General features: G+C 44.7%; 1 protein-coding gene across 1 annotated transcript in view; it reads left to right on the top strand.

Moving 5' to 3' along the window:
- Positions 1–18,568, top strand: part of NCAM2 (neural cell adhesion molecule 2) — a 591,660-nt gene that overhangs the window by 454,354 nt on the left and 118,738 nt on the right. Inside the window, exon 12 of the mRNA XM_074983463.1 lies at positions 2,322–2,495. Within this exon, the coding sequence (XP_074839564.1) occupies positions 2,322–2,495 (174 nt within the window). The remainder of the gene's footprint in view (positions 1–2,321; positions 2,496–18,568) is intronic.

The following is an 18,568-nucleotide window of genomic DNA, read 5'->3' as shown; positions in this document are numbered from 1 at the left end:
TAGTTTGCTCAAACTTCACAAGAGGTTTGTTTGATGATCAGTAACAAAGAAAAAAAAAAGCTAAAGCTCATACATATCTTCATTTGGCAGAAGTTATACTCAAATCTGCAGTATGAAAGAAAAAAGACATGCCATGCCATGTCTGTATGCCATGTTTATCATAATGAACTGTATACAAAACAAAACAAAAATAGGATGGAGGAACCTACAGGATTGTTTGGGGAATTAGCATAATCTATTGGAATATATATGACAGCAGCAGTGACAAACAAATTTTGAGGGAAAGGGAGGCAGGAAGACCTACTGGACAATTGTATTATGGATTTCCTACAGACAACAGAATGATAAAGATAAGGGAAGGTATCTCTTTCACAAACGTGTATGGCCCATCATCATAATACTGACATGTCTCGTAATGGTTTTCAATGTATTTATTTTCACAGCATGTCTGTGAGGTAGGGACATGGGTTTTTGTTGTTGTTGTTGCTGTTGTTGTTTTACAGATGGGGAACTGAGGAAAGTGGAGACTAAAGTTATGGCTACATTAATACTTATGCCAGAAAAACTAATGTTGCTCAAGTGTGTGAACAACCACTCCCCTGAGTGACATAAGTTTCACCAGCACAAGGTGTAGTGTTCACAGCTCTATATCAGCAGGAGCACTTCTCCCACAGACACAGGTGCTGCTGCTGCTCATTGAGGTGGCTTTATCACATCGATAGGAGAGTTCTGTCATGTTGGCATAGAGTGGCTACTTGAGTAATCTTATAGCAGCACAGCTGCATTAGTACAACTTTGTCTTGGTAAACTTGCTACTGTGGACCCAGCACAACAGGCCCAAGGTCTCTCAGGGATTCTATGATAGAATTATACACCCGTCCTTGCTAGAACCCTCATCTCTGGGTCATCCTTTGTTTCAGGAGATGTACAGCAGTCACTTGGGGTTGCCTCGAACTGTTTACTCTCAATGACAGTTAAGAAGATTAGTGTTTCCTTAAGCACTTCTTTAAAATCTTCAATAAAAATGAACAAAATCAAAATTTTATTATGTACTGACAGATGTTCAGAATGATTCTTACTTCACCACAGTTGGTTTGATCATTTCTAGATAATGACTTCATTTTATGTGAATTATGTAGTATATGAACAAGTTTTCATCATCTTCAGGCATCTGCCCATATATTGTAGCATAGTGAATAGTGAAATGTCAAATATACAAATATAAAGCAAATTATTAGAGGCCATTTCAAATACATAAAAATAAACTGTATTCACATCTGAATTTATTGTAGTTTCCATGTACAACAAAAATGCTTCCTTGCCAATTCTTGTCAAGCACTACCACTATATAAATTGCCCCTGCGCAGTACTTATCTGTTACCAAATGGAAATCCTACAGAACCATGAGAGTATAAAAAAGAAAAACAAAATAAAACTTATTTAGTTACTTGGACCATGCTGTACAAAGCCATATTTCTGCTTCTGAAAATGTACAAATTCTCCAGTAATTTTTTCTAACTTTAATGACTTAAAATCTTAGAACAAGCACCTTTACTTAATACTTTTAATGTTTTTTTCTAATATGATACAATAAAATAAAATTAATAAGAGAAAATGTGACTAGTTAATACTATAGAAAATATATTTCAGCTCCAAGTAAGACTCCAAAATAATCTTTAAAATGTGCATAGAATAGAAACATTTTATGAAGATTCATTGATAATACTTTGGAGTCCAATCCAGCAAAAAGTTTATATGTTCGACTGAACTGCAAAGTTTTTTTTAAAAATGGTTAAATCGTTATATGTGAACATTTTTATATTTTGCTTTAATATTTTTTACTTATTATGACAGATTCTTCTTATAGAAGTATAGAATATGAATTTTCTACTTAGGTAGAAGGCACAGATCTTGGTTTAATATTTGGTTTAAAGGTTACTATTCTCCGTTACGTAGCTATGTAGTTATCAAAAAAGTCAATCAATTCCCTGTCAGTTTCCCTGTCAGTTAGCTGTTGTAAGGATTGCATTATGAAGGAAAGAAGTGAAACCATGTCTTTGGTGAAATGGAATATGTTTATATGTGTCTTTAATGATGTTTAATTTTCTATACAATAAAATTGCTTGTTTTGCTTGTGGATTCACACCACTGGACTATGGTGTAGGCTCAACTGTTCAAGACTGAACCAAAAGCCATATTCATTAAAATATTTTATAACCTTTTCTTCTTCAGTATTCTAGGCAGTCTGTTGATTATTAAGTGTTTTCTGTGGATTGTCTGATTACCACTATAGAAGTAAATTCATGTTTGTTCTTTTCTAGATGTGCCATCTAGTCCATATGGAGTGAGAATTATAGAGCTGTCACAGACTGTTGCCAAGGTCTCTTTCAATAAACCAGATTCACATGGAGGTGTGCCCATTCATCATTACCAAGTGGATGTGAAAGAAGTAGCTTCAGAAACCTGGAAAGTAGTGCGCTCTCATGGAGTTCAAAGTGAGTCTGCACAAAGCAAAGTAGGAATTTTTTATTAAGAGAATACTGGGGAGTAATAAAAATATAAATTCTTATTGACTGAGCCTTTCTCACTGCCCTGTCTTTATTCTTCCTTGGACCATATTCTCAGCTGCTTTGGCTAGCATCTTGACTTCAGGGGAACCATACCTATTTACACAATCTGATAATCTGCCCTTTTTTAGTATTTTAGAACTTCAGAGGAATTTTTTCTTGGTTTTATAGATGTCTGGTAAACAAACTCAAGATTATTCAGAAAGTTGTGGTGCAGAATTATTTGTTATACCATTAATGCAATATGAAGAATGCAGTTTGCAAAATGATCCATCAGAAATGGAAATCTCAGAACAGTCAAATTAAGAGTCTTGCATATGCTTCACTATGCATTTCATTAACTTTACGAGGAATACAGTATGCTATTTAAACTCTGATGACGAATTATTGATTTTAGCTATTCTGTAACCATCTACGTACTGGTTAATCTTTTTTACATATACATTAAACCATACATACTGAATATTAATTAAGGTCTCTAATACTAAAATAAATGTCTTATTTGAGATATTGCATGGTTGAGATGCTGGATATATGGGCTAGAACCTGGCCAATCCTGTGGCCACATTACATCAGTCTGAAGACATAAAAAGTCTATAAGGCTCATCTTAATAGAAGCACCTGAGGATTTCCCTGGCATGGGTGACTCAGATGCATGCCCACAGTAAAAAAAGAAAAAGGCTGTTGGGCAGAGGGTGTTGCAGTATAGTGCTTTCTCAGGAGCTGCTTTGACCTTGGGTATTGTTCTTAGATAGTGTAAATTAGAGAAGTGCCGAGACTCCTATTTTACACAGGAGGCTGATTTAATTTACACTGTTACAGGATAAAGGAAACGCATGCGTTCGATCACTCTGATTCTCAGACATGTGTTTTTTATTAGGCATAATTCAGAGAAAGCAAAAGAAAAGAACAAGGATTTCTACCCAAAATCATCATTTCTTCCCCAGAATAGTATTTTTATGGGCATTGCATCAGAATTATGGCTCATTTATTTTGTTTACTCTCCTAAAGTTGAATTTTTGAAAGTTTGAGCACAATCTTTTTGACCCTTTTCCAGAAAAATAAGTGTGTATTTTCTGAATTCTGTCTTATAGACAACTCAAACCATTGTTTGTAAATTGCAGAATTCCCAGTGCAAAAAAAAAATGCAGTTCCCATCCAACTCCAAAAGTTTGCTTGTAAAATACAAAAAAAGAGCATTAATAAAAGTATAAAAGCTAATTTATTATGTAATGGTGATCTTAAATACATTAGCACTGTGCCAGTGTTCACAACTTGAATGGGTCTTAAATGGTGCTTAGATCCCTGTTTGACTTCTTTTTTTTTTTTTTTTGTCCCCATGACTGAGTATCTCTCAGTGCAGTCAATTGAGCCTGTCTGGGTATTCAGGATTAGTTTTGAAAAAATAGCTATTTTTTCCCCTCCTGGTGCTGTTGGTCTCTCTGCTGCCCTGAGTTATTTTCTCACCTCAGTTCCTGACAAGGTAATGCAGTAAGTCAATGTGAGATGTAACATTAAAGTATAGATCTCAAAGTAAGAGCTGACCTACGCCTTCACTCAAAATTTAAACTACATTGATGTGTGTTGTTTTTTTTTTTATTTTTTAAGAGTCAGGAAGGATTGGTTATTCTAGAGCACTGTGGTTTTTTACAAATATGCAACATCATGAAATAAAACAAACCAGTGTATAAAAAGAAATAAAATTTAAAAAAATCACTGTTTTATTTGTCAAGGATAAAGAGAACATCCTGGCTTGGAACAACAGCCCTCTTCTGACCCCCAGTGCTAGGCTGCCCCACTTTGAGATACCAATGGAGGGCACAATGTCAGGCCAGACACGTCTCCTTGTTGGTGGAGAGAGAAAAGCCACATGGAATTAGCTATGAAGAAGCTGGTCCAAGCAAATGGCAGTAGCATCTATGGGCTTGAGATGCTAAATTGACCCCACCCACCACCACTACCAGAAGCCTGGCCTGGTAGAGACATGAGGGAGTGAGGATGGGAGGAGCTGGTGCCTGATCCATGCATTCCTGTCTGGTCCGAGCTGTCATGGCAACTCCCAGTCAGGGAACCTAGTGGGGAAAATGGGAACAGAGCTGGATATGGACTGAAATTGGATAGCAGAGTTGGCTGTAGGGATTTATATATGGTCATCTGAAATATTTTATTAATGTAAATGTAATACAAATAAAACATGTAAATTGATATCATACAATAATATGAAATTTTTGCAAAATAAAATGAAAAATCGTAAGAAATAAAAGGATATCCCAGAGCCCTAGTTATTCACCTCCCTCCAATTTTTAAAGATTTTCCTCTTAATTTTCAGCGGAAATATTATGAGAGAAAATATTGCAACAACTCTTATGATCAGAATATGATCTTCTCAGGTATTTAGTCTGGTTTCCTGACTAAAGAAGTTTCGAAAAGTATCTGAATGCTTAGGTACATGCTGTGTAAGAACCAAACCATTTGAGCATCGTTGTTCCAGTCTGGAATCCAAAGTCTGAAATGTCAATGGGAAGACTGTTGCTTCTACTGCCATATATGTAGTGTGATACAATTTTTGTTCTTTAGTTCCTCTTCTGCATTCTCCTTTCAGAATTTTTAGGAAAGAAGAAAAAAATCAGAGGGAGAACAGACCTTTGGCATATGGTATTATTATTTTATTTAGTTTTGATTTGAGCACACTGAAATGCATCAGTGGTTTGTGTAATTTGGATTACGTCTTGGACATAAGGCCTTTCATAGCAGCATAGGTGGTAGTAGCAATATTTAGCACCCAGAACTCAAAAATTTTTTCAGGTCTTGTGAAAACAGGGTGTATCACAACTGTTTGTTTCCTCTGGCAGTATAGCATATATATGGATTGTTGTTGGCCTTCTCCTCCTCCTTTTCCCTTTTGTTTTATAGAAGCCTCAGGCTAAGACTCAGCACTGAGAAGAGCAACATACTAAACATGCAATAATGAAAAAAGGAAGTTGTATCACTGTTTAGCAAATTGTGACATAGTAGCCACGTCTACACATGCACACTACTTCGAAGTAGCGGCACTAACTTCGAAATAGCGCCCGTCGCGGCTACACGCGTCGGGCGCTATTTCGAAGTTAACTTCGACGTTAGGCAGCGAGACGTCGAAGTCGCTAACCTCATGAGGGGATGGGAATAGCGCCCTACTTCAACGTTCAGCGTCGAAGTAGGGCACGTGTAGATGATCCGCGTCCCGCACCGTCGAAATTGCCGGGTCCTCCATGGCGGCCATCAGCTGGGGGGTTGAGAGATGCTCTCTCCAGCCCCTCAGCTCACTGGTGGCCGCGTGGAGCGGCCCCTTAAAGGTCCCCTCCCCCTCCCTTCCTGTGCAGGAAGCTGAGGGAACGTGCAGGCTGCAGCCTGCACACGTGGCCAGCCTGCACCACCCTCAGCCGCACACAGCTGCGATGACTGGCCGGCAGCCCCCCCAGCGCCCCCAGGGGACCCCCCCCAAGGGGAGCCAGGGCAGCCAGGCTGGCGAGCGGCAGCGGGGCCCCTCCTGGACGGAGGCCGAGCTGCGGGACCTGCTGGGGCTCTGGAGCAAGGAGGAGGTGCTCCAGGTAATGGGGAGCAAGAGGCGGAACGTGGATGCATTCGCTCAGCTGGCCGACAGCCTGGCTGCCCGGGGTCACCCTGCCCGCACTCCTGACCACGTCAGGAGTAAGGTGAAGGAGCTGCGGCAGGGTTACTCCCGGGCCCGGGATGCGGCCAGCCGATCTGGGGCCGCCCCCGTCACTTGCCCCTTTTACAGGGAGCTCAGGGACATCCTGGGCTCCCGGCACACCTCCTCCCCTCCGGCCACCCTTGACACCTCGGCCGACGAGCCCCAGCAGGCCCTGCAGCCGGAGTCCGCCCCGGAGGCAAGCCCCGCACCCCGGGGGCCCCCCCCGGAGGCCACCCCCGGGACATCGCGGCAGGAGGAGGAGGAGGAGGAGGAGGGGGGCTTTTCCTCCACAGAATCCGGGCTGCAGATCCTCCTCCTGCCATCCCGGAGCAGTAGCCGGGCCTCCGCCCCCCGGGGATCTCCGGACCGTGGGAGCGGACCGACAGGTAGGTACCCCCTTCTGGTGGACACCCCTGGGCTTGAGGGGCGGGGGTAAGAGATATGTGTCCAGGGCCCCCCACATGCTCACATGGCCATGGCCCCAAGGACACCAGGGCCATGGCCCTCACAGCACTGCATCCATCAGCCCCTGCCCCCGCCACCCCGCATGACAGTGCCATGCCCCATCCCCGGGCCAGGGGGGAGCGGAACCTCGAGAGACCCCCGGGAGGAGGGGGTGGGACACCCTGCAGCAGCAGCATGTGATGGAGTGGGGGGAGTGCCAAAGGGAGACTCAGGCTACATATGGAGCAACAAGAGCTGAATAGCTCCCAGGGGCAAAGGAGGATCCTGGGGCTACAGCTGGCAGGTGACACCTCTGCCCTGAACAAAGAGGAGGGAGGAGCCGAGCTGGCTTGGACTTGCGGGGCGAGGGCGGGGCCCACAGGTAGAGGCTAGGGGAAGGGAGAGCTGGAAGGCAGCCAGCCTGAGGAGGGGGAAAGCTGCATCCCAGAGGGGCACCCCTTGGGGTCTTCTCCCCAGGATGGGTTGGAAGGACTGTCTCTTCCGACAGCTGGTGCTGTCACTCCTGGGAGAAACTGGGCATCTGTGACCTAAGAAACCTCTCCTGCTGTCAGACCCTGTGGGGTGAAGTGGGAGTCGCTCCCACCAGGGGACGGGGTGCAGGGCCGGGGGACCCCTGAACCCCATCCATCACAGCAGCATCTCCCGGGGACGGGGATGGGGAACCTGCAGCACAGGGCTGGGGGGACAAAGGCCACGGCTCGGGGCCCACACTAACTCCTGTCTCCATTCTTCTTCCCCCCCTCCTCTCCTGTGTCCTGCACCTGCACCATCAGAAGGACCAGAAGAGAGCGCTGGCGAGGCGTCAGTCGTCCCGGAGAGCCCTCCAGGACCATCGCTCCAGGCCAGCCCCTCGGCCGAGGACCAACCGGCCCCACGGCGGGCTAGACGGCGGACCCCGCGCCAACAACCGCCAACGGCGATGGACCCCCAGCTGCTGGCCATCCACCGTTGGCAGCTGGAGGTCGTGGAGCAGCACCTCCAGCTGCAGGAGCGGGCGCTGGCCTGGTGCCAGGAGGCATGGGCGGCCTACATGGAGACATTTAACCGCTTGGTGGACTACCTGGCCCCCCATGCCACGCCGGCCGCCACATCGCCCGCCCTGCCTGCTCCTGCAGCCCCACCACCAGCTGCTCCGCCCGTCGCCGTCCCGTCCGCCGTCGCCCCGCCACCCACTGGCGAGGGCCGGAGCGCCGAGGGACCCCTGGAGCCACCTGACACTCACCGGCCACCGTACCTTCTGGTCCAGCCCGCTCCCACCCAGCCACGGACCAGGCTGCGACCGCGGCAGGGCTCCTGGCCGCCAACGCCCGGTGCCAGGCTATAGGGGCGAGGGGCCCGGGACGTGGCCCCCCCCTTGTATATAGTTGGACCCTGTTGTTTTCTGCCCCCGGTTTGCCCCGTCCCCCCATGTAAATAGTTCTCCCCTTTATCCTCCCTGGTTCTCTTTTGATTATTGAGGACTGTTGTTTCTTTGTATTGTTTTATTTTTGTACATATTGCTTTTGTTCAACATGTTTCTACATAGTTTTTGGTTTTTGGTTCAAATATTTATTTACAGTTCCAAAAAAAAGGTTTGGAAAGAAAAAAAAAGTTTAAGTTCAGCCACAAGTGCGTGCTGTCATTTGTCCAGGACAAGTGGGAGGGGGGTGCGGTGGGGTGCTCCATGGTGTGGGCGTTGGGGCAGGAGTGTGGTGGAGGAAGGGGCGGGCAGTAGGGGGCCTGGGCAGAGTTCACCCCACGGCCTGTTCATCAAAGTGGGCCCGCAGGGCCTCCCGGACCCAGGTCCACTCGGGGTCCACCTGTCGACTGGGGGCAGCAGGTGGCTGGACGTCTGCCCTGCCAGCCTCCGCAGCCCAGCCCTGGAAAAAGGTGTCCCCCTTGCTCTCTACCAAATTGTGCAGGGCGCAGCAGGCACCCACAATCTGGGGGATGTTGTTGGGGTCTGCATCCAGGTGGGTCAGGAGACATCTCCAGCGTCCCTTCAGGCGGCCAAATGAGCGCTCCACCACCTAGCATGCATGGTTCAGGTGCTGGTTGAAGCGCTCCTGGCTAGCGGAGAGATGCCCCATGCACGGGTGCATGAGCCAGGGCCGGAGGGGGTGTGCCGCATCTGTGATGACACAGAAGGGCATGGTGGTGTCCCCCAGAGGGATCTCCCGCTGGGGGATGTAGGTGCCCGCCTCCAGCCGGCGGCACAGGCCCGACTTCCGGAAAACCCGGGCATCGTGGGTGCTGCCAGGCCAGCCCACATAAATGTCCTGGAAACGTCCCCGGCTGTCCACCAAGGCCTGGAGGACGACAGAATGGTAGCCCTTGCGATTCAGGTATCGTCCTCCACTGTGATGCGGGGCACGGATGGGGATGTGAGTCCCATCCAGAGCCCCGAAGCAGTTGGGGAAGCCCAGGGTGGCAAAGGCGGCGATGGTGGCATCTGGGTCCTCCAGCCTCACGAGCCTGTGCAGGAGCATGGTGTTGATGGCACGCACAACCTGCAGAGAAAGCACACGGGACAGCACCAATGAGGGGTGAGCAGGGTGTGCGTGGCCCTGCCCTGCCCTGCCCTGCCCTGCCCTGCCCTGCCCTGCCATCTCCTGCCCTGGCCCCCCTGCCCTGCCCTGCCCTCCCCCCGTGGGTACGCTTACCTCCATGAAGACAGCCCTGACGGTGGCCTTGCCGACACCAAACTGCTGGCCCACGGATCGGTAGCTGTCTGGAGTGGCCAGCTTCCAGACAGCGATGCTGACCCATTTCTGCACTGTGAGGGCACGCCGCATGGCGGTGTCCTGGTGCCTGAGTGCGGGGGTGAGCCACTGGCACAGCTCCAGAAATGTCTGCTGGCTCATCCTGAAGTTCCTGAGCCAGCGGTCGTCGTCCCACTCCCCAAGCACCAGCCGCTCCCACCAGTCGGTGCTGGTGGGGTAGCTCCACAGCTGCTGGCGTGTGAGGCGGGGGGGGGGGCGGGGTGCTGCAGGGGTAGGGGTTGAGCCCTGCTGCCCTGGGGGCATCTCCTCCTCTGGGGCAAGGAGGTGCTCAGCTGCCTCCCGCATGGCACGGAGCAGGGTGAGCACTGCTCCTGCTGGGAGGGCTGGGTGGACCTCTAGCTGCTGCTGCTGCTGCTGCTGGGGGTCCATGACTGCGTCGCCCGGGGTCTGTGTGCCTATGGCTCCTCAGACCGCGTGCTGTGCAGGCTGAGTGTGTCTGGGAGGGGCCCTTTAAGGGAGCGGCTAGCTGTTGCCCCGGAAGCGCTAGTCCGCCCTGTGACCCTGTCTGCAGCTGTGCCTGGCATCCCTATTTCGATGTGTGCTACTTGGGCGTGTAGACGTTCCCTCGCTGCGCCTATTTCGATGTTGGGCTGCGCAACATCGAAGTTGAACATCGACGTTGCCAGCCCTGGAGGACGTGTAGACGCTATTCATCGAAATAGGCTATTTCGATGTCGCTACTTTGAAATTAGCTACTTCGATGTAGCGTGCACGTGTAGATGTAGCCAGTGAGATGTAATCTGGACACTGTGACCACAGAAAATCCCATTGGTATCTGGTTGTGACATTACAAAGATACTTAATTTAAGCTCAGAGTTAGGCTAACAAATTGAATTAATATTAACTGTGTATTTCAATATGTTAAGCCAACTCCGCAGATGACTTCCTTTGAATTTTGACTTACTGCTGGGATTGTTTCAGTACATTGTCTGAAATATACATTATGTAATTGTGGAAACTGAGCGTCCTGTTGAACAGAAGTATTTGCAATTTGTGATTGGGACCTCTGTTAGACTAAGAAACTCCTTGGATATTCATTGCAATTCCATTCAACTAGTGCGGTGTGGTGACAGCCTCTCACAACGAGTGGCAATGTGGGACACTCAACCACACCTTGACGTTCATTGTTTCTTTTTGTCCCCTCTTTTCCTTCCATTGCTTTTTTTATTTCATGTTTCCACAACTTCCTTGAAGTGTCACACGATCTCCTTTCAACTATCCAGCTCCACTGCCCATGAGTCTCTTACTTGACACTCTGTTCCACTGTATGACTCTGCCCTGGCACAGCAACGCTGCCATGTAGAAAACAAAAACAAATTATCCCCAGGCCAGGTCTACACAATGAGGAAAAATTGATTTAAGTTACGCAACTCCAGCTAGGTGAATTGCATAACTGAAGCTGGTACGTCTGAAATCACTTTTTCCTGCCGTCCCCACCATAGGAGGTCAATGGGGAGGTTAATGGGATAAACTCTCCCACTGACTTCCCTGACTCCTCAGGACTGCAAGGACTACTAGTGTCAGTGGTGGAGCCCTGATCATTTGATTTAGCATGGATCCACTAGGCATGCTAAGTCAAATAAACCCCAGAAGATTGACTACCACCACATTGATCTTTCAGTGAGTTTAGACATACCCTCAATGTCTCAGAGGTAGATGATATGTACGTCTACCTCTACTGGCAGTAACAGTTAGTAACATGCCTTTCCAAAACCTGCAAAATCATTTATGAACTTCAGAAAGGCTCTGTATTTTTAACTATAATCAGAAATCAGAAGTCTGACTATATGAGAGATAGCCAAGAGTGTAGTTGATTCCAGTATTCACATTTTAAAGAGAGGAAGGTATAGTAAATCATTGTTTCTATAGTACATCAAGTATTTCAATAAAGAATTTAATACATTTTAAGAATTAAGTGCTGTCTTTGAAACTATTGTAAATACAAGAAACTAGTAAAATATCTCTGAAGGAAAATGTTCATTTTTAACAGCCCACAACATGCACAGATTAGTAATCATATCTTATATTGTCTGACAGATGACTACAATGCGCCCGATTTATTTAATTGTAAAATGGTACAGATACTGCAAGTGCATTTCAGTTTTGTTTTGGCTGTTCTTAATGATGTACTGCAGCCAGACAACAAAAGACCCTCTACTCACTGTCTATCTCTGCATTAAAGAGATATAGAGAAAGATGTTCACTAAGCCAAAACTACCATCAAATATATGTTCTAATTATCTGTGACAGGTGACATCTAACATAGCGGGACCCAGTATAAAGCAATGAACCTTCACCTTTTTGCTTCAATGCTCTTACATTCAGACTGCTTCAGCATGTTTTTTATAAGTCTTTCTAAGCTCCCTTTTGTTACTATTTGTCACTTTTGCAGTGCTATTGTAGTTAACGTTGACATAGTACTTCTATATTAAATACCGATTTTCACTTGCTTAGAACTTTAAAAAAAAATCTTTGAGATTGGTAAGAATGTCTCCTGCTTTTCTCAGTCTCAGATTGTTGTTACTGCTACTCCCCTATACCCCCACCCAACCTAACTGGAAATACTTTCTGATTTTTTTGAGTTTCTAAATGAGAAAAACAAATCAACCTTTATACCTGCTGTCTCACCTGCTGATTCATGGAGAATAAACTCAGACTTTGATGTCAGAATGGACCATCAAGAACACCCACGTTTGAAATAAACCTCTAACCTCTAAACTACATAAGTCAACAAATCATGTTTAAAGATTTTGAGTCCCAGAAAACCCACCATTTATGCTAATTTTAACCTGCAGTTAACCCATGCTTCATGCTGTAGATGAAAGGGGGGAAAAAAAGAAAAGCCCTGAAATTCACGACCTCAAATTTGGCAATCAATTAGGCCCTGATAATGTGGGCAAGACACCTGGAAATGAATTCTTTGTAGTAAGGGAGAGCACTACCCATCTACTATCCCATCACCATTGGAGATATTTCCTCCTAGCAGTGGCAGCATAAGTCTGCAAACTTGTCTGTGGGCAGCATAAATCTGCAAACTTTCCTTACTATTTATAAGAAGGCAAGAGTCAAAAAGTCAAGGTCTGATTTTATTTTGTCTTTCATTTTTTTTAGTTATTTTCATCTGTGCTAACTTGATATTAAATTCTACCAAAGCAGAATGGTGGAATTTTACACCCTTTTTAACTCTGGTGCAAATGAAGGAATTAAGTGTAAAGTAAAGGGCAACTGGGCCTGTCATATGCAAAGGTGAAAGTGAGCCATTATGGGCCAGTACAGTGTGTCAGCACAAAGCAGCCCCCAGTACAGCCCATACATGGCTGACATTAAAAGTGCTGCCATGGCAGTGCCTTAATGTCACTGCCTCTTTTGTTCCCCTCCACCACATTAGGAGCCCTACTGGCAGTGTCACCAATGAGGAGAAACAAAAGGAGCAGTTGCCCTAACTTGATTTAAAACCTTGTACTCGAAGTGGATCATAGGTCATCTACAAGTCTCCTCCACTTTTTCTGTCTTGAGACAAAACTTCTAGCTGACTCCTGGAGTATCCCAGTTGTTTTCCTTCAGTCTCAGTATGTATTCTTCATGTTGTCCAAGGTCTTCCTCTTTTGCATTTTCCTTGTGGGTTCCATGTGAGAGCTTGATGGACTATGCTGGATGATGGTTTTCTGAAAGTGTGGCCTCGCCATCCCCACTTTCTTCTCTTGATTTGAATATCAAGTGGTTTGGGTTCTGTTCTGTTCCAAAGCTCCTCAGTTGTGACAAAGTCTTGCCATTTGACGTGAAGGATGTACCCCAGGCATCTGTTTTATGAATGTCTGTAGCTTGTGATTTGAAGGCTTTCTAGTATACCAGATCTCACATTCATGCAAGAGCACAATCTTCACATTTGTGTTGAAGAGCTGCAGTTTTATTATTATTGGTGAACTCCATATGGGATGAAGAGTCTTGAATTCAGCTGTTGATTTCACTATCCTTTTGCCCGGTGGCCTGGTAATTTGAGGGCCTGGGGCTCCTGTCTGCCCCTAGTGTAGCAACTAGACATTTGGCAGAAGATCCACACCTTTCAAATTGATGCTGGAGCCAAAGGGCTCCTGGATTCCACATCAGCAGCAGCCAAGAAGAACTGGCTAGGAAATCTGACCTCCAGCCCCACTCCTTCCACCCAAGGCCTCACCTTTTTCAGAGGCCCAGAGCTACATCCCCAATTTCCCCATGATCCTGGTAACCCCAGGCTGCATGACCAGTAAGTTCCTATACTTACTTTCACCCTTGTTCATATGTAATGTTTCACAATCCCTTTGCACATATTTTTCACAACTATAAATGCACAAATTATCAGGCAAAGGAGAATCAAGTCTCAACTGGCTTGATGCTGCCCTAGTTATGAAATGTAAACCATACTATTTTTGTTCTACTGGGATACATTTTTATATAGATATGTGCCCAAAGGGAATGCAGATTAACATATTATCATTCATAACTAAATTTCACTCATTTTAATATATTCTGGGGGTGAATATTTAACAGTATTGTCTGCAAGAAGTTTGTTTTCTCCTAATTGATATGCTTTTCTTTGAATGCTTCATTATAATGTAAAATAGAAAAAAGGATTTTATGTTTATTTTCATAAAAACATTTGGTTTCGTGTTTCATTAATACAAAATTATTTTGACAGTATGTAGTGTGTATGTTACAACAGGGTGATTTTAAATACAGAGATAAAAACACAACCATAAGCACAGAAATTTAACATTTAATAATTAGGTTTCAACCATGTTTTCTTAAGGCACAATTTATAAGGGAGAAGTTATATTCTATTTATGGAGATGTAGCTTTTTATAGATAGTCCCCAAATAGTTCTCAAGTTATAAGTACCATGGCTAACTTATTATCTATCTTGAGAATTCATTTAAAATAATATTAGTCCTTCTTTAGGCTTTTGAGTCATGCATCTCAGGCTGGAAATATTTAAATTCTCAAGTTCAGAAGTCAAAAGGGACAATTTCTCTTGTATCCTTCTTAGATTGGTACCGTGATTTCCATCCCTTTATTGTGAGAACAGTTTCTCTTGAGATTTTAAAGATAAAGTTCCTGTCTGGTCTGGGCACATGTATTAAGCTTTCCTATGCTCATTTTAGTAGAGTAGGGGGTTGTTCTGACCCAAAATATTTTTCGCCTGTTGCTGCATGTGCTGTGGCCGGGGATGATCCTCCCTCTATCTGCATACCCTATTAAACTGTGTGGAAGTTGTATATATGTAACTGATGAGACAACCGAGCCCCTGAAGGTATATGCATAGGTGCTGACTTTCCTCCCTAGAAGTGGCTGTATCAGGCGGAGAGAGAGAATGCACATAATTGGTCTCTTTTGAGATCCTTTCAATTACTTATGATTTTTTTCCATTTCAGGTTTCATAGTACAGGCCTTCTCCCACCTGGCAACATCCATAATCTGGCATGATTTTAGTTAGCCAGATAACCACTTATAATGGGTTTGGCCAAGTTTTCCAGGGTTCCATACTTTTTATTTATAGCCACCAGACCTGACTCTCAAGCCGTGTCTACACGTGCACGCTACTTCGAAGTAGCAGCACTAACTTCGAAATAGCGCCCGTCACGGCTACACGTGTTGGGCGCTATTTTGATGTTAACATCGACGTTAGGCGGCGAGACGTCGAAGCCGCTAACCCCATGAGGGGATGGGAATAGCGCCCTACGTCGACGTTCAACGTCGAAGTAGGGACCGTGTAGTCGTTGCGCATCCTGCAACATCGAAATTGTGGGGTCCTCCATGGCGGCCATCAGCTGGGGGGTTGAGAGACGCTGTCTCTCCAGCCCATGCAGGGCTCTATGGTCACCGTGTGCAGCAGCCCTTAGCCCAGGGTCTGCAACTCGTTGTCGGCTCTGTGTATCTTGTGCTGTTTAGTGCAAGTGTGTCTGGGAGGGGCCCTTTAAGGGAGCGGCTTGCTGTTGAGTCCGCCCTGTGACCCTGTCTGCAGCTGTGCCTGGCACCCTTATTTCGATGTGTGCTACTGTGGCATGTAGACGTTCCCTCGCAGCACCTATTTCGATGTGGTGCTGCGCAACGTCGATGTTGAACATCGACGTTGCCAGCCCTGGAGGACGTGTAGACGTTATTCATCGAAATAGCCTATTTCGATGTCTCCACATCGAAATAGGCTACTTCGAAGTAGGCTTCACGTGTAGACGTAGCCTCAGTGGTCTGTGCTTTTATTAGGCCATAATTTATACCTAAATGTCTTCTAAGTGCCCAGTAAGCAGTGGAAGTGTTGGTAATGCTGCAAGACAATATTGAACTCCCAAGGTCCGGCAAATTTTCTGGTTCAGCATCAGTTAGATTCTCAAGGTGCCAGAGTAGAGAGGTTCAACCTGTATATGGTTTACCAAGAGTATCCTCATAAAATTGTAATGACTTTTGTGTTCAGTTCAAGCTTCAGGATAAAACTACTCAGTTCATTTTGCAGTCTCCAAGTACATGCTTAGACTTATTTGACAGGTGCCTCATAATTCAAGCAAATGTACCCTCAAGAGATTTCATACATTGATATTATGTGATCTTCTATGGAGGTCTCATCCACAATGTGGTGAAAAACACATTATGATATGTTGTCCTCTGTTGTGGTGAAATGTAATCTCTCTGTATTATCATGACATTTTCATAGTAAGGCCATATAATGTATGATTGTTTACAGTTTTTGCCCATTGCTTCTTAGTTGTATGCTCTGTATTATCCATTTCCTTGCTTCTGAACTATGTTGAAAAAAGTCTGTGTAATTGATTTCCAGCCAGGACCTTCATGGTCAGAGCTGTGTAAATCAGGAGTCCATTTCAATGAGCAGAAATCATAAATAAATGCTTGGCATAGTGCAAACCACTTAGTACAAACAAACACTCGGTTACTGAGATACAGCCAGATGTCTGTTCTAAGATCACACTCCTTGAGTTTAGATTCTTATACTTTCCTTAAATAAGAACTATTTAACCAGTTGCAGAGTACTATGAACATGCTGTGAGAACTTAAAAGGCTCAGGCATCATTGTGGTTTGTTTTGTTTGTTTTTGTTTTGTTTTGTTTTTAACTTATGGAATGATACTATGAGCTACACCAAAGTAACCTTGGGGTTTACAGTCTAGCTTTTATGACTTGAGTCTCCCAATGGGCAGACATTTACACCAGTTCAAGATGAATGCAAAAGTTGCATATCAAATACTAGCAATTCACTATGCTAGCATTTTCCAAATGGCTGCAGAGAATGCAGAATAGTGGAGAATCATACCCATTGTTTTTAAAATCCCAGATATTAACATATTTTACTTTAAATAAATTAAATGGCGTGTTAGTTTTAGTATCAGTCTTTGTGGTAGCATTAATTCCTGAGGCCACAGAACCATTGTGTGTGTAGATGGTGAGCCTGTGATATTACCACTAATCATTATGCCAACTGTGGTCTATTTACAAAGTCACCTGCCAGCTACGCATGAATGCTTAAGCAGCTATCCATGAATTCTTAAACAGTAGAATTACTTGCCTTGCTATGTTAGTTTTTTCAGTGCAAACCTTACAAAGCTATAAACTTGCATTGTGAGAAGAAAACTTTCATTCTTGATTAAGTAAAACTGGTTTGTTAACCTAATACTAAAAAAATTACTTTGATTTTAACTTACTGTTTACATGTGCTAGATGAACTTTTATTACATGTGCACTTTAACTGAAACACTCAAAATAGTGTTTGGAATAGTGTTCCATTGTATGTCCACTGGAAAGAGGAATGTTTCATTAATGCCATAATGTACATTTAAGGAGGTCAGGGGTGTCATAATCTTGGGGAAGGGGGGAAATTCAGATCATTGAGTATTTGTGTCACTGTCTGCCCTGTAATTTTGTGTGCCTGATGGTGCATTTTGGGTGTAGCTCCCAATCTGTCTCACTCATGATCATCTTACCAGCATGCAGGTCCCACACTGAAGGGACTGTACAGCACCAGTCCTGGTCCATTGGCCCCAGCAATGTGCGAGCAGCACACCAGTCACACCCTGGTTGTAACAAATTCCCAGTCTCAAATTTCTCCAAAATTATGTGCCCTGAAATGTGTAGCCCTCTCCTGGAGAGCTGAAGGAAATAATGTTTGTTGTTCCAGTAAAGAGACACAGAACCACACCACGGTTTATTAACTTAACTGGGGGTATATTCATTTTTCCCTGTAAACGCAGCACTGAGCTGGTTTACGTTAAAAGTGAAATAATGGAATAATAAGATATCTATAGGATTATGGGAGTTCAATTGTAACAAATTAGGAAAGTGTTACAAGAAAAAGAAAACAAAATATACTCCTGAAAACCTAAAATAATCTAGTAAGGTCCAGGCTTTCTTCAAAATAATTCCTCTTACCACTCATTCTTCTTCTGAGCCATGACTGACTTCAGAGCACCCAGGACCTCAAAAGTACAGGATACTGGCTTCCCTTCTCTTCTTAGGTGAAAGATCTTTATCTAAATTGGATTTTAACTTGTATAAGTCTTCAGATATGTGAAGCCAACCACACCCTTATTTGAAAGTCTATCTTTCTCAGGTTGCCAGAGCTCTAGTCCCTTCTGTCTGTCTAGTTATACATACCAAAGATGGTTTCTGTCTTTACTCACATCTGCCAAAGTTCACAGACAGGTAGCCCTGATAGTCTGTATCTTCACAAAACAAATAATAAATATATAATACTGATGAAGTATAATAATCAAAGCTGAGATTGAGCAACAAGAAGGTGGTCATCCTTAATTACATTTAAAATTAGAATATGCTGGCATGACTCGTGCCAACATGTTTAACTAAATTTGATCATGGGAAGCATATTGGTAAGATCTTGTACTTTTTCAAAACTAATCTGCAGTGTGGAGTTTCTCTGGTTTTGAGTGCCCACCTTGAGGGAGTTCAGAGGATTTCAACAGATTAGTATACAGTACTGCCTGGACATCAGGACCCTTTACATGTATGAAATGGACCACTAAGTCTCCTAAAATGACTAATCAGTTGGGAAAAGGTAAATCCATTATACTAAACTTAGCAGTA

The sequence above is a fragment of the Carettochelys insculpta genome, chromosome 1 (assembly GCF_033958435.1).
Source record: "Carettochelys insculpta isolate YL-2023 chromosome 1, ASM3395843v1, whole genome shotgun sequence".
NCBI classification, from domain to species: domain Eukaryota; kingdom Metazoa; phylum Chordata; order Testudines; family Carettochelyidae; genus Carettochelys; species Carettochelys insculpta.
Note: the sequence above shows the minus strand (reverse complement) of the source record. Positions and strands in the feature narration are given on the sequence as shown.